The 16,584-nt window shown below is 43.7% G+C and overlaps 1 protein-coding gene across 2 annotated transcripts in view; it reads left to right on the top strand.

The window, feature by feature from the left end:
* Window positions 1-16,584, top strand: part of CHCHD3 (coiled-coil-helix-coiled-coil-helix domain containing 3) — a 261,889-nt gene that overhangs the window by 137,845 nt on the left and 107,460 nt on the right. For both annotated transcript variants that reach the window (XM_020800276.3, XM_020800275.3), the window contains exon 5: window positions 13,066-13,149. In XM_020800276.3, the coding sequence (XP_020655935.3) occupies window positions 13,066-13,149 (84 nt within the window). The remainder of the gene's footprint in view (window positions 1-13,065; window positions 13,150-16,584) is intronic.

The raw sequence follows: 16,584 nt of genomic DNA, 5'->3' as shown, positions 1-16,584 counted from the left end.
AAATTGCTGTAGAGCGAAAACGTTGTCAAACGAAATAAAAAACCCCATTGAAACACATTGAAAACCGTTCAGTGCGTTCGAATGGGCTGAATACCTGCTCGTCCAGCGAAGATCCTCCATATGGCAGCCATTTTTGGTGCCTGTAAAGCGAGGAATCCGTCCTAGAAAACAGCGGGGGGGGGATTTTCTTCAGCTGGCGGCCATTTCGAAACCCGACAATCAGCTGTTTGCTGATCATCGTAAAGCGAAAATCGGTTCCCAAAGCAGGGAACCGATCATCACATAGCGAAAAACCCCATTTAAAACATTGTTTTGCAGTTGCAAAAGCTATCGCAAAAACGTCAACGTAAAGCGGATTCGTCGAAGAGCGGGATAATTGTCCAGTGGGGCATGACTGTATTGAATTCTTGTTTCGTTAAGAAGTGGGAAGAGGCTCGGCTTCCCACCAATGAAAATATGTTAGACCTGAAATATGTGTGCTCCTGTGTCTCCCATTTATGAGGGATGTGCTAGTCCAGCGATGGCGAACCTATGGCACGTGTGCCACTACTGGCACACAGAGCCCTCTCTGTGTGGGCACGCGAGCCATAAGTCGCCATTGGGAAATACTTACCCGCCATCCGATCCTGGATTTTGGCACTCCCCTCTGCTGGTGCAGTGGTCCAGTGGAGGGGTGCAATGGGAAGCATTACCAGTCTAGGCCAATGGGGGATTGGAGGACCAGTAGGTATTTCTTTGCTAATACCGGGGGGGGGGGGGGGGGAGGAACCACAAGCATTTAACTCTTGCAGTGCAGGAGCAGTTGTTTTTCTAAACTAAAACCTCAGTATTCGGGTTTTAATTGCAGGGTTGGCACTTTGAAATAAAGAAGTTGATTTGGTGTTGCAGTTTGGGCACTCAGGCTCAAAACGGTTCATCATCACGGTCCTAGTCTTATAGCTGTCCTTGGTAAACGCGCACAACGTTTGCTGGATTGCTGTCAGAGATTTTGGGGACGCCATTTAAAAAGGTTGCAAATTATTACAGCTGCTGTTTGGGGGTGGGATTCACCTGCCTCTTGATGTTCCAGAACTCTTGATGTTAAATCTGAGGGGGGTCATGGCTGGAGCTTTATTCTGGCGCACAGATGTGGGTCAGGCTAACAAGGCATCAGATGGGGAACGACCTCTCTTTTCATATGCCTCCACTGGTAAGGCTAATAATAATACGTTATGGGACTCTTACTTTTGTAGGTCATACCCTCAATCAGATGAACAAGCAGCTCTTGAATTAGTGGCCGTTGGCCATTGCTAATGGCATTACTATTATCGCGCAGGCAGTGCTTTGTAATGGAGTATTGGCCAGTGTCAGTGATGTCAGTAAAGATTGGCAGCCTCTGATCCTTGGTGGTAGAATAAAGAAGTTAACAAGTATGAAAAACCAGAGTTTGGAAAACTTTGCCAGCTCTGCCGATGTGTGAAGGGAGTGGGTTGAGGAATTGCAGTTCAGAGTAACTTGTTTTTCCAGGTTCTGAAATTTAGTTAGGCATCCTTCAGTCTCGAAAGACTATGGTAGCGTGCTCTGTATGGAGGTCTTGGAACAGCGCCTAGTGTGGCTGAGAAGGCCAATTCGAGAGTGACAGTCCCTTCCACACTGAAGACAAATCCAGTCTGTCCCCTGTCCGGCTCCCTGGTTTTGCTGCTTTTGTGACTTCCTCTTTGCCTCGGCCTGCTGGGCAAGGGTCTCTTCAAATAGTTCTGAAATAGGTTGGATAAAAATCAATAATTTGTTTTTAAAAATCCGATAGATTTAAACTGCAATTTAAATCATTCTTTAAATTTTAAAAATATTTCTTATTTTATTTGCAAAAAAATCTGATGGTTTTTTAAAAAATAAATAAATCTTGGTTTAATGAAATCCACCGTGCTCTGAAATAAGTTTAATAACAGTTTGAATCACTAAGAGAATAACTATCTACTAATCGTGTATCCTGTTTCTGCTTGTCACTAAGCCACCTGATAGTCTACAAATAGAGGAACTGATGATAGGAGATCTCATCCCGTGCTTATTTTTTCTAAAGATCTGGGTATTCCAAATGAAGCTGCCTTTAAATTTTGATACCCCATTTTGGTACCATGATTGCTAGTCTCTGTGAGGAATCGGGAACACCCTGCTCCGAGCCGTTAGATTTTCCGCCTCCCTATCCGTATTTCATTGCGATCCAAAGTTGGCCAGAATGCTGTTGATATCTTCACATAAGCTTTGCAGAACTTGCCACGTCTTAATTGCTTCTAATTGTGAATACAGTGGTGCCTCGTTTGATGATGTTAATTCGTTCCAGCGAAATCGCTGTAGAGCGAAAACATCGTAAAGCGAAATAAAAAATCCCATTGAAACACATTCAGTGCGTTCTACTGGGCTGAAAACTCACCGTCCAGCGAAGATCCTCCATAGGGACGGCCATTTTCGGGTGCCTGTATAGCGAAAAATGGCTCCTAAAAACAGCGGGGAGCCATTTTGTACACCTGGTGGCCATTTTGAAACCCAATGATCAGCTCTTTTTAGATCATCGTAATGCGAAAATCGGTTCCCAAGGCAGGGAACCGATCATCATGAAGCGGATTTTTCCCATTTTGACCATCGTTTTATGATCACTTTTGCGATCGCAAAAACCTAATCATCAAGCGATTTCCTTGTTAAGCGAGGCAATCATTAAGCGAGGCACCACTGTATGCTGGAATGCATCTGGGACACACTCCAGCATCTCTTTGATTAGCTGCAACTTTACTGCAGCAAATTACACAGATGTCATACTGAACACCAGTAGGGTGTGGATTGTTGTGTCTTTTTGTGATGGACTTTTTAAGGTCTGCTACCAGTTAGATTGTCAGGTGTGGCATTTATTCTTCCTTTTCTCAAATATTAAGTGAACTGGAAAAAAATATTCCTATATGTAGATATATGAAAATGTGAGTGAGATAGAAACATTTATATCTGCTAGTGTAAAAATAAATAATAATCAAATTCAAAGTTACCTGAGATTTGGAATTTTTTTTGAAAAAAAACTATTATGGACAGAAATTGAGGAAATGAAATTGAGAAGACTTGTCCTAATTTGGACAAAATTCAAAATATCTTCTTCTGATCTGATTTTCATTTTCCCACCTTTTTGTTGATTTTCCTATTGCACCATCGGCCTGCGATGCTGGGATTATTCAGCTTGGCCTTTTATACATAGAAAAAGTAAAGAAATAAGCTATACTTTTTATTTTGCTTCTATCTTTGCTCTATCTTTGCTGGAAAAGACTCCCGCCAACCTAGCGGTTTGAAAGCATGCAAATGCAAGTAGATAAATAGGGACCACCTTGGTGGGAAGGTAACAGCATTCTGTGTCTAAGTCGCACTAGACATGTGACCACGGAAGATTGTCTTCGGACAAAACGCTCACTCTATGGCTTGGAAACGGGGATGAGCACCGCCCCCTAGAGTCGAACACGACTGGACAAAAATTGTCAAGGGGAACCTTTACCTTTGCTGGAAAAGAAACGCGAGCTAAGATAGTCCCAACTTGAGAATTTGTACACGCTGTGCACATTTTATGGCTTCATTTGTATCCTTTCATTTATTTTACTTTATTTTATTTTCTGATTTACATGCTTCAAGGAGATGGAAGTTAAGGTAAGTTGTACTGTCAGCGTTTCATTAAATGGAGTATTGCAGCAAAAGTTGTAGTCTGTAGTTTGGATTCCTGCAGACACTTTGCTTAGATGGTGGGAGCAAAGCCACAAACTGATTAGAGAATTACAATAAGCAAAAAGAAATAAAAATCACCAGGACTGCCGTATCCGTGAGATCAGTATCCGTGGTTTCACTTATCCACTGCCTGAGAATATTAAATAAAACCCCCAAGTTTCCTTCCTTCCTTCCTTCCTTCCTTCCTTCCTTCCTTCCTTCCTTCCTTCCTTCCTTCCTTCCTTCCTTCCTTCCTTCCTATCTTTAGTTTTCACATCCGTTTCCTGCTTTGTAAATCTAAAACATTAGTAGACTAAAAAGAACCTTAACTGAAAAGCCAGTGTGATGTAGTGATGAGAGACCCGTGCTGCTTTTGTGAGAATAAAATCTTCTCCCTTTCAGGAAAACAAATGAGGCACTGTTTTGCATGTTTGCTGAAAGTGAAATGAACGTTTCAGTATCAATTTTGGCTTTGATGTAATCAGTACAGGACACACCCACCCACCCCAAAAGCTTATTAGGTGGATTTGGGGTTGTATTTTATGCCGTTGTTCAGAAATCAATGTAACACTTATGTATCCTCACATACATTTCCTAAGTATAATCACCAGAAAAAAAAACACATTAATCTCATAACAGCCAAAGCATAACTAATCTGAGTTCTGACTTAAGCTTTCCTTAAGAATGTAAGTGTGACTTTGCAAACTAATGTAACCTTGAAATTGCCAAGGTTGCCTGATAATTGTTTCAGGATCCATTCATTGTTACTAATTAATTTTCTGAAATAATTGTTTTGTTTAAACATGGAAAAATTAACCAGTTTTGAATTTATTTATATTTTGCAAGGAAGTTTCCTCTCTTATGTTGCAGCACAGAAAGCAGGGAGGTTGACCCTGTTGTCTAGGATTGCAGAATGAGAAAGTCCTGGAAAAAGAGGAGGTTATTGGTTAAGGATGTCTCAAACTGCCCTAGGAAAAGCTCTTTCCCAGTTTGAAAGTGATTTATTTATTTAAAGTGTTTTTACCCAGCCTTTCTCCTTGTAAAGGACCCAAGGCGTTTTTAATCGTTGAAAGACAGTAATTAAAGCTAAGAACAATGAGTATATAAATATTTTAAAAAAGAAAGAAAAACACAAAAACACACGGACAACCGTCCCCCAACCAAATGCCACTCTGAGAAATGGAAAACACAAAAGAATGGAAAACATAAATAGTGCTAAAAATCCTAAGCAGCAATGCATAACAGGCCATCTAAAAATCCCACTCAGGCAGCCAGTCACTGAGGGAAGAGAAAGGTCTTCACCTGCTTGTGGAAGGAGAGCAAAGACGGGGCCAGGCTGGTTTCCAGTGGGAGGGAGTTCCAAAGTCTGGGAGCAGCGACAGAGAAGGCCCTCTCCTGTGTTCTCCACCTAATACACCTGTGAAGATGGTCGAACTGAGAGAAAGGCCTCTCCTGATGATCTTAATATCCAAGCTGGCTCATAAATTCTAGGTATACTCTGCATATCAAAAATTTCCAAAGAGCTAAGCATGTGTAATAACAGCAACAGAGAGTTTGGGCGGATGTTTCATAGTAATCGGGTTTGCTCATCTTAAAGATGTGCCACAAGATTTAGCAGATGGAAGTTTTTTTTAGTTTTGCCTAATCATGCTAAATGAGTCTTGCGAGTCTTGAAAATACCACACAACTTTTTTGTGGTGTGGGGACGTGGTGGCGCTGCGGGTTAAAGTGCAGAAGCCTCTGTGCTGTAAGGTCTGTAGATCTTCAGCTGGAAGATCGAATCCACGTGATGGAGTGAGCGCCCGTTGCTTGTCCCAGCTCCTGCCAACCTAGCAGTTCGAAAGCATGTGAAATGTGAGTAGATAAATAGGTACCACCTCGATGGGAAGGTCACAGCATTCCGTGTCTAGTCGCACTGGCCATGTGACCACGGAAGATTGTCTTCGGACAAACGCTGGCTCTGTGGCTTGGAGACGGGGATGACGCATCGCGCCCTAGAGTCGGACACGACTGGACTAAATGTCAAGGGAAACCTTTACCTTCAAAGGATGTGCTCAGTCTGCTATCTGTGCAGAACAGGTTAAGCATTACATTTGTTCTTGATCCCGAGAAGATGTTATGTTCCTTGACAGATTTCTTGACAGTGTGAATTTGCACAGTGGCCTTGAGCTCTCAAATGTCATTTGTCCTTAGTTTCCTATTAAGAAGAGACTTGGTGTTGGTGGATTTTGACATCAACCCTTGAAAATGAAGAACGTGCTTTCTGAGAGTCAACAGTGATTCTGACAGTGGCAGTTTGGTGATTGGCAATTGAAGGCAGGGCAGATTGTCATAGACTGACACAAATTAAATCAGCAAGAAAATAAGTTTGATTTAAATAAAATAATGCACACCATAAGTTTGTCTTAAAGAATAATTATAGCTGTCACATCATTAACAGCTCTGCTCAGAACTTGCCACCCAACAACCTCTCATATAAGGTTGTTCTCTCTTTCTACTGCCCCCCTCCTTTCAATATTGTCTTTTCCAGTAAGTTATGTTCAGGCCTTGCAGACTAATAGCTGTGACTTCCTTTATTGATACTGTCTGTCTCATGAAAGATGGTCTCTGTCTCACGAGTTGGAACAAGTTCAAAGCAGGGCAACAAGGATGATGTGTCCAACTCTTCATAACCCCACGGACCAGAGCACGCCAGGCCTTCCTGCCTTCCGCGGCCTCCCAGAGTTGGGTCAAATTCATGCTTCGATGACCCTGTCCAACCATCTCGTCCTCTGTCGTCCCCTTCTCCTGGTATATTCTTATGGTATATTCTTATAGGCCCCTTCCAACTTTATGATTCTATGTGGGTCTTCCTCTTTTCCTGCACTTGCTGAAAAACAGCCCTGACCGCTGCTTTGTGTTTGGGTGAGAAATGGCTAGCAGATGAATAAAAGGATTCAGCTTCTGGGATTTTCCCTTGTTGGTCTCACTTTGTGAATGGTAAAGGGAGTCCAAGAGGACTTCCTGCGGACTGTCTTGACTGTTGCCATGCTTGTTGACAACATTCCGATGGCCCTTTGCTGTGTAAACTTTGGGGTCATTTTTTCAACTGGTATTGCAAGCAAAATATTGTACAGCAATATCAGGCTATTTCTTGGCCTTTCAAATCATGGACACAGAAGCAGAATATCCCTGAGAGTTTTTCCCCTCCTGAATAATAATTGTGTGACATCAAGTCAGTTGTGGCTTATGCTGACCCTTTTTAGGGTTTTCCAGGTAGAAAGTGCTCAGAAGTGGTTCTCCATGTCCTTTTTCTGGGAGCGCAGTTTGCCCCAGGTCACCCAGGCTGGCTCTTCTGAGATGCCCAGTATGGGGTACTAAAATCCCAACCTCTGGCTCCAAAGCCAGATACCTACTGAGCTAAGGTTAAGATCAGTTTATCTGAATACAAGCCTATTAGCCATTCATTTAATTTCTAGATCCAACCAGAGTCTTCCAGCAAATTATTTATTCATGTATTTTATTTCATTATTTTAAATTATTAAAGTATTTAATCGGTACGTTTTATGGAAATAAGCAACATCCCCTGATTTCTCAAAGGCGAATCTTAACTTGCTGTCAACCAAACATAGGCAAACGTAGCTACATGGGTGTCGCTTGACGTTACACTTGTGGATGCTACGGTCACAACCAAGGCGGAAGGTGCTATCCATTACACCTTCCACAGGCATAACAGGGAGCCAGGCTTTCTCAGCGACGGTGTGCAAAGAAAAACAGACTTGCTCCTCTTCTGGACTGCCCTCCCCTCGCTTCTCCCTTTCCTCAATCTCGAGTTTTTCTCCCCCACCAACTCACCTTTGCTTCATACTCCTGAGAGGGAGGTTTGCAGAAGGCAGGCAGGCAGCTGTCTCTTTTGGTCTCACAGCTGCTCCGCTGGCAGAGGATGGGGTTGCTGTTTGCACACACACACACACACACACACGCACATCCACTCTTGCACCAAACAACACACTCATTCCCTTCGCATCCCCACCTCGCCAGCCCAGCTAGCCGATCCTCCAGTAATCAGCTTTCTCGGAAGCCAGTTACACGCCTTATTGTCTTGCTCCACTTGCTTGCCCTTGAAAATTAAAATAATTTAATTTAATTTAATTGGGCAGGCATGCACTGGCATAGCTTTATGTCATGCAAAGATGAACAAGGTTTCAGCCTTTTTCTGAGTTTTGTGAGTCAGTGTGCAACTCTTAATGCACAGCTACGCAAGACAATTTTAACTCCTGCTTACTTTAATGAACTATTGTGTTGTCATAAAGAAAGACAATGACATTCTGTTGCTTAGTGCAGTACGTTGCAACTAGAGTAGGCCCGTTAAATCAATGGAACATATGGAAGAATGGGTTCACAAAATCCCCCAAATCTTCTAGTTGTAGTTTACTATGCTAAGTAACAGGATTTTAGCCACTGTACACATTAGGATGCCTGTATCCATCGCATCTGTTCCACGATGTAACATTCTACAATGTACCATGAATGCCTGAAACCGTGGATAGTAGCAAACCCTACAAACAACACACAAGGCAGTGGAACAAAGGCTGCTAGAGGACAGGTCAAAGGTGACAAGCCCTGCCCCCTTTTATATATAGATCTGTATGTTATACCATGGATACCAATCCTGAAACCATGAATACCAATCCTGTGGATGTGGAGATCCAGCTGTACTGTTTTTTCTTCTGGAGGAAAAATACATGCTTGTATATAATACAGTGCTACCAACATGAATTTGACTCAACTCTGGGAGGCCGTGGAAGACAGGAGGGCCTGGCGTGCTCTGGTCCATAAAGGGGTCACAAAGAGTCGGAAACGACTAAACAACAACAACATATCATACAGTGTGACTGTTGAGACCTTTTACCTTTGAAAAATAACCGGGGAGGCAGGAAATAACAGGAGAGGCTATTTATTACTCTAGCAGAGAGAATCTCCCCCCACGCAAGTTATCCAAAGTGATAACTTACAGCCAGGCTTTTATAGAAAAACAAGGACCAATAACAGAAGTATAAAGACATTGATTCTTTCAAAAAAGTATAGCTCAGGACATAACTTAGAGAACAATCCTTTTTTTTTTTCATTGGGATTCCAGCCCGGATTGTGATGATCTTTATCTTTTATTTATTTGTTTGTTTGTTTGTTTATTTATTTATTTGTTTGTTTATTTATTTATTTATTTATTTATTTATTTATTTATTTATTTATTTATTTATTTATTTATTTATTTATTTATTTATTTAATATCCCGCCTATCTGGTCGGTTAAGACCACTCTAGGTGGCTAACAGCATAAAATAGAACAGTGAACATATATAAAACAATTTTACATAAAAATAAACATAATAAAATAGACAAATAGAAGGGAGAGAGAGGGCATCAGGGATTGACTGGAGGGAAGGCCTGCCGAAACATCCATGTTTTAAGTTGATTTTTAAAGGTACCCAGCGAGGGAGCCACACGAATCTCAGGAGGTAGGTTGTTCCAGAGGCGAGGAGCCACCGCCGAGAAGGCCCGATTTCTCGTCTTTTCCTTCCGGACCTCCCTTGGCGTTAGGCTCCTCAGCCTCACCTCCTGGCTCACACGAGTGTCACGGGTAGATCTTGGTGGGAGTAGGCGTTCCGCCAGGTATTGAGGCCCTAAACCGTTTAGGGCTTTGTACGTAAGCATCAACACTTTGAAGTCGATGCGGAAGCGGATGGGCAGCCAATGCAATGCGGCCAGAGTGGGCGAGATATGTTGGTATCTTCTCACTCCACTGAGTAATCTGGCCGCTGCATTCTGCACCACCTGCAGTTTCCGCATCAGCCTCAAAGGCAGCCCCACGTAGAGCCCATTACAGTGGTCTAATCTTGAGATTACGAGTGCATGCACCAAAGTGGTGAGCGCCCCCACATCGAGATAGGACCGCAGCTAGGCTATCTACCTAAGGTGAAAAAAGGCGGTATGGACCACTGACGCCATCTGAGTTTCCATAGTGAGCGCTGGGTCCAGATGGATCCCCAAGCTGCGGACCCCATCCTTGGTGGGAAGAGTCACTCCCCCAGAAGAGAGGGAGTTTCCCAGTCCCCCAGCTGTGGGGACACCCACCCTCAGTACCTCCGTCTTGCCGGGTTCAGCCTTAGCCTGTTCTCCTGCATCCATTGCAGTACAGTCCCCAGGCAGCGCTGAAGGGACAGAACGGCATCTCCTGCAGTTGGTGAAAAGGAGATGTGGAGCTGGGTGTCGTCAGCGTACTGATGACACAAGGCTCCACACCCCCGGATGACCCCACCCAGCGGCCTCATGTAGATGTTGAACAGCATTGGGGAGATAATCGACCCCTGTGGAACCCCACAATTGAGACTCCATGGGGCCGAGAAGCTCTCCCCAAGCTGTACTCTCTGGGGACGGTCCTCCAAGAAGGAACGGAGCCAGGCCAACGCAAGGCCCCCAATTCCCAGCTCAGAGAGCCTCCCCAGGAGGATACCGTGGTCAGTGGTATCAAAGGCCGCTGAGATATCGAGGAGGACCAGCAGAAACACTTTGCCCCTGTCAGCCTCCCTCAATAGGTCATCGTACAGGGCAACCAATGCCGTCTCTGTATCATGGCATGGCCTGAAGCCCGACTGGAATGGATCCAGGGCATCTGTTTCCTCCAAGTGGGCCTGAAGTTGATCGGCCACCGCCCTCTCCACCACCTTGCTTAGGAAAGAAACATTGGTGACGGGCCTATAGTTGCCAATTTCGTCCGCCGCCAAACTAGGTTTCTTCCTAATGGGCCTAATGAGTGTCTCCTTGAGGGCAGATGGAAACCTGCCCTCAAGGACAGACCCATTGATTATTACAAGGGCCCATTCCGTTGTTGTCTTATGTTCCCGGGATCAGCAGTTTCCTTGGCCCAGAACAGAAAGTGACATGGTAGTATTAATTACTTTATTTACTTGCAGTAGAGAAAATGCAGAGCCCATGTTTATGATGGCACATTTCCCTTTTTTACGTATTTCATGCCATTTCCATGCAGGTTTTCAGTGTTGGCTATACATTAATAAACTCTCAGAGATAGATAGATAGATAGATAGATAGATAGATAGATAGATAGATAGATAGATAGATAGATAGATAGACAGACAGACAGACAGACAGACAGACAGACAGACAGACAGACAGACAGACAGACTCATTCATTCATTCATTCATTCATTCATTCATTCATTCATTCATTCATTCATTCATTCATTCTTTGATTCTTTGGTTTAAAAGTATTTTAATGAAGTTAAATGAAGAGGAACTTCTCAGAACCAACAGATGCAGTGCATGATTACCATAGTGAATAATCTTCTGTTTGATTGTAAATTAATAGTGTTTAGTCAGCTTTCAACCATTGTTTGCAAAATATACGAAATAGTTCTAGCAGAAAATTTTTTAAATACCCAGCTCATGTTTTTTAAAAGAATATTTAAAAAACAAACAAACACCATGGTTTACAGTAAAACCTTATCGGTATCCTAGAGGTGAAATGTTTCATGTTCTCTCTGGATAACCACTGGGCTCTCAAGAACTATTCTGTGCAAGTTTAATTTTGCTTAAGCAGCCTGTTCTGGGCAATGAGGGAGTAAAATTATCTCTTTGATCAGTCGTGGAGGTGGGAGGGGGCATTCTTTGCAAGGGGAAATGTTATAAAAAAAGATGAAAGACTTTTGCTTGAGCTGAACATCACAAACATTAAAACTTACTGAATTTCTTGGTGACTAGAGGTGGTGCTCTCACAGCCAGCATAAAATGGACTGTGTTCTCTTCGAACACGTAGCCTGTTGTGTACTTGGAATTATTGGAGTAATTTACTACCTTTGCTGGAGTTTGTTCACTACAAACACTTTTGGATAATGTTAGTAAGCCGAACTTTGTGGTTTCCTTGGTGACCATGGAAAATTAATTAGACTTTTGCAAAGGATGTAAGAACCTGCAATTAGGCATTGTTAGCATATTTCTAAGGTGCTCCGAGAGGGTTCAAGCCAGGAAGTGTGGCGGTGCATAGTAAGTGTAGGATTGTACCTCGGGAGCTTGCCATGGAAAAGAGGTTCTGGCTTGATCGCCACTGCAAAGCAACATCAGCTGCCTTGATAGTGAGAAGACAGCCACTCTCTGCTTGGGTTCCCATCATCCCCAATAAACTGCAGGATCTCTTTATCTGAGAACTCTCTTGCTGTGGTTTGGAGCCAGGACTTGTTGCAGTGCAGGCCCCAACTTAACAGTTTCCCTGCCTTCTGGATTAACAGCCTTTTGCAAACAGTTGCATGGCAGCAGCCATGACACTTAAAACACTTGAGAGTTCATTCACATGCAGGACATGCAACGTGTGCCATGGGTATTGTATGTATTTTGCTTGGGTTTGTTTTGGATTTAAGCCCCGCAGAAGACACCAGCATTTCATATATGTTACGTGAGGTGTGAATCTGACTACCGTATTTTTCCATGTATAAGACACCCCCCACTTTTGTAACCCCAAATTAAGAAATCTAAGTGGAGCTTAGCAAGTGTAGGGGGAAAGGGATCAAAGCGCTGCAGGATTGCTTTGATCCCTGCTTTCTCCCTTCATGCTGAGCCCCGCGGGGCTTAGCAAAAGGAGGGGGAAAGCGATCAAAGCAATCCCGCGACTGCACGATCGTTTTGATCCCTTTCCCCCTTATACATCCGAGGGATTGCTTTGATCTTTTTCCCCCTCATTGTGCTAAGCCCCATGGGATTTAGCAGGCAGAGGGGAAAGCAGGGATCAAAGCCCTGCTGGAACAATTTGATCCCTGCTTTCCCCTCCACTTGTTTTTGTTCTCTCATCAGCTTACTTCTGTGTATAAGACGACCCTCAATTTTAAGTCTAAAAGTTTTAGACAAACGTATAGTCTTATACACGAAAAATACGATACATTAAAAAACAACACCACCACCTCATTCCAGATATTTCACCATCGCATTGGTGGTCTGAATACTGTCCTTTTCTTTCAGGGCCCCTAGCGCCAATCTGTCACTAGGGAATTCATTCCAATCCTGCTTGCTTGGCACTGTCTTGTGACTTCTCCCAAATCCATTTGGATGAACTATGGCACAGCTGTTGAGCAAACATGGAAATACAATGGGCGAGCACTTAACTTTTTCAATGCTCTAATCATGCTCCTATTAATATCGTATCTTGGCAAAAAACCGGTACAGGCGGCTGGCTCTGGGCACCATGGAAGAGTTAATGGGCACAATTTATGTCAGACGTCTTATTTGCTGGATTTTGCTTTTTCTTGATCCGTTTTTTCTCTCTTTGTCTGTGTGTGTGTGTGTGTGTCTGTATGCGTTGCTTTTTTAGGCCAAGCAGCTGGAAGAGAAAGAGAGGGAGCTGAAGAAGCATGATGCGTACTACAAAGAGCAGCTGGCTCGACTGGAAGAGAGGGTGAGAGAGTTTATTCTCTTTTAATGAAGGGCTTGCTGCTAATTCCCATTACACTGCTAATTCCTAAGGTTCTTGGCTTCATATTCGGTGTGCCAGGCCGAGGGGGGAAGCACTGGTTGGTCTCTGCCAAAAAGAGAACATTGCATAGCAGCACCATCTTGTTTCCCAGGAGCAACACTCTGGCAAAGGGGAGACCAGGTTATTCCCAACCATTACCTGGAGAAGGAGTAATAACAATAGTCATCCTCATCTTAGAACGGCTGAGCTGGAAGGGACCCCTAAAGATCATCCAGTCCTTCCACTATCAAGGAGGCCCAGTGGGGAATCGAACTCCCAACCTCTGGCTCTGCAGCCAGAAGCCTAAACCCCTGAGCTCTCCAATGGTTCTAGTTATATTTATTTATTGTCTATTTAAAATATATTTAACCCACCTTTTTCCTTAAAAGGACCCAAGGCGGTTTGCAGTTTCCTTGACCCCTAGAGTTGTCAGAGAGAAATCTGTTGTAGAAGTCAATTGCCTTGTGATTGTGTAGCTGGTGGAAAATACAGTATTTTGTGGTCTCATCCATGAATCAGGGGTTTAAGGGCTGCTACATTGTATGGGCAGATTTTACTTTCCTGGGCTCCATGATCACTGCAGATGGTGACAGCAGCCACAAAATTAAAAGATGCTTGCTTCTTGGGAGGAAGGCAATGACAAACCTAGTTGTTGTTGTTTAGTTGTTAAGTCCTGTCCAACTCTTTGTGAGCCTGTGGACCAGAGCATGCCAGGCCCTCCTGTCTTCCACTGCCTCCCAGAGTTTGGTCAAATTCATGTTTGGTCAAATTCAGATGGCCAAAGTATAGGAGCCTCAGCTTCATGATCTGTCCTTCCAGTGAGCATTCAGGGTTGATTTCCTTCAGAATGGATAGGTTTGATCTCCTTGCAGTCCAGGGGACTCTCAAGAGTCTCCTCTAGCACCACAATTCAAAAGGATCAATTCTTTGGTGGTCAGCCGTCTTTATGGTCCAGCTCTCACTTCCATACATCGCTAAAGAAAAACCATAGCTTTGATGATACGGACCTTTGTCGGCAAGGTGATGTCTCTGCTTTTTAACAACAACAACATTGTATGGGCCTTGCTCTCTCTGTGGGTACAACAATCTATTCTAAACTGCTTTTAAGGGGTTCATTTGCAAGGGCATATACAGTAACGTGGTGGGACGTGGTGGCGCTGCGGGCTAAACCGCAGAAGCCTGTGCTGCAGGGTCAGAAGACCAAGCAGTCGTAAGATCGAATCCACGTGACGGAGTGAGCTCCTGTCGCTTGTCCCAGCTCCCGCCAACCTAGCGGTTCGAAAGCATGCAAATGCAAGTAGATAAATAGGTACCACCTTGGTGGGAAGGTCACGGCGTTCCGTGTCTATTCGCACTGGTCATGTGACCACGGAAAAATGTCTTCGGACAAAACGCTGGCTCTATGGCTTGGAAACGGGGATGAGCACCGCCCCCTAGAGTCGAACACGACTGGACAAAAATTGTCAAGGGGAACCTTTACCTTTACATACAGTAAGGACCCCCGTATCTTGGGGGGGGGGAATCAGTTCCAAACCACCTTCGTTTAGTTGTTGTTTAGTTACATTGCATGCCCATGGTAATTTTGAGCAGCAGATTGTAATTTGTTATTTATTATAGTTCCATTTTACATTTTTTTTTTAATTTATGGAGAAAGAAAACAAAATGCTTGAATGCATTCTTAACGAAGTCTGTTTAGGCAACCTATAACTTCTGCATTGTTTTAAATGGGACAGTTTTATGAATTATATGTTAATAATAAATAATAATTAACCAGATAATTAACAATGAATTAACCTTTTTTAAGAAAAAAAGGAGGACTCCTGCTGCTTCTTAATATGCATTCTTTGTTTTCTTTCTTAACAAAAGTAGAACACAGGGAGAACTGGAATAAATGAAAGAATTTTTAAAAGCCTGTTCAAAAATTATTAATATTAATGTTTTTTAAAAAGACAATTGAAAATAACATCATTTATAAACAGTATTGTTTTTGTACCTTATAGACAACGAACGGTGAATATGAAATGATAAGCTTTGCTTCATATTTTAAAACAGAAAAAAAAACAAGGAAAGGAAAATAATCCACCTTGGAATTTGCTGGGGACACGGAAGAGGGCTTTTTCCGTGGCGACTCCCAGACTGTGGAACTCCCTCCCACTGGAGGCCAGGTTGGCCCCGTCTTTGTTCTCTTTCCGCAAGCAGTTAAAGACCTTTCTCTTCAGGCAGGCTTTCCCTCCGTGGTTGGCTGTCTGAGTAGTAGGGTAGTAGGCATCCTTCAGTCTCGAAAGACTATGGTAGCGTGCTCTGTATGGAGGACTTGGAACAGCGTCTAGTGTGGCTGAGGAGGCCAATTTGAGAGTGACAATCCCTTCCACACTGGAGACAAATCCAATCTGTCCCCTGTCCAGCTCCCTGGTTTTGCTTCCTTTGTGACTTCCTCTTTGCCTCAGCCTGCTGGACAAGGGTCTCTTCAAATTGGGAGAGGCCGTGATGCACCACCTGCCTCCAGGCTGAATGATCAGATGTCGGAGTTTCCCATCTGTTGAGGTCTATTCCTAAGGCCTTCAGATCCCGCTTGCAGATATCCTTGTATCGCAGCTGTGGTCTCCCTCTGGGGCGATTTCCCTGCACTAATTCTCCATATAGGAGATCCTTTGGAATCCGACCATCAGCCATTCTCACAACGTGCCCAAGCCAACGTAGACGTCGCTGTTTCAGTAATGTATGCATGCTGAAAATTCCAGCTCGTTCTAGGACTACTCTATTTGGAACTTTGTCCTGCCCAGGTGATACCAAAAATCCGTTGGAGGCAACACATATGGAAGGTGTTCAGCTTCCTCTCCTGCCGTGTACATAGGGTCCAGGACTCACTGCAGTATAGGAGTGTGCTGAGGACACAGGCTGTATAGACCTGGATCTTGGTATGTGTCATCAGCCTCTTGTTAAGCCAGACTCTCTTTGTGAGTCTAGAGAACATGGTAGCTGCTTTGCCAATGCGTTTATCCAGCTTGACATCTAGGGAGAGAGTGTCAGAGATTGTTGAGCCAAGGTACACAAAGTCATGAACAACCTCCAATTCTTGTGTGGAGATAGTAATAGAGGGGGATGAGTCCACACCCTGGCCCATGACTTGTGTTTTCTTCAGGCTGATTGTTAGTCCAAAGTCTTGGCAGGCCTTGCTGAAACGATTCATGAGTTGTTGGAGGTCTTCAGCAGAGTGGGCAACAATGGCTGCATCGTCTGCAAAGAGGAAGTCCCGCATGCATTTCAGTTGGACTTTGGTCTTCGCTCTCAATCTAGAGAGATTAAAGAGCTGTCTGAGTGGGGCCTTTTAAAAGGATGATTGTACCTTACTTTTTAAAATGTGTTTTGGTGTTGCTG

Source organism: Pogona vitticeps, chromosome 5, assembly GCF_051106095.1.
Source record: "Pogona vitticeps strain Pit_001003342236 chromosome 5, PviZW2.1, whole genome shotgun sequence".
Classification (NCBI taxonomy): Eukaryota; Metazoa; Chordata; class Lepidosauria; order Squamata; family Agamidae; genus Pogona; species Pogona vitticeps.
This window is presented reverse-complemented; position numbering and strand designations above follow the sequence as displayed.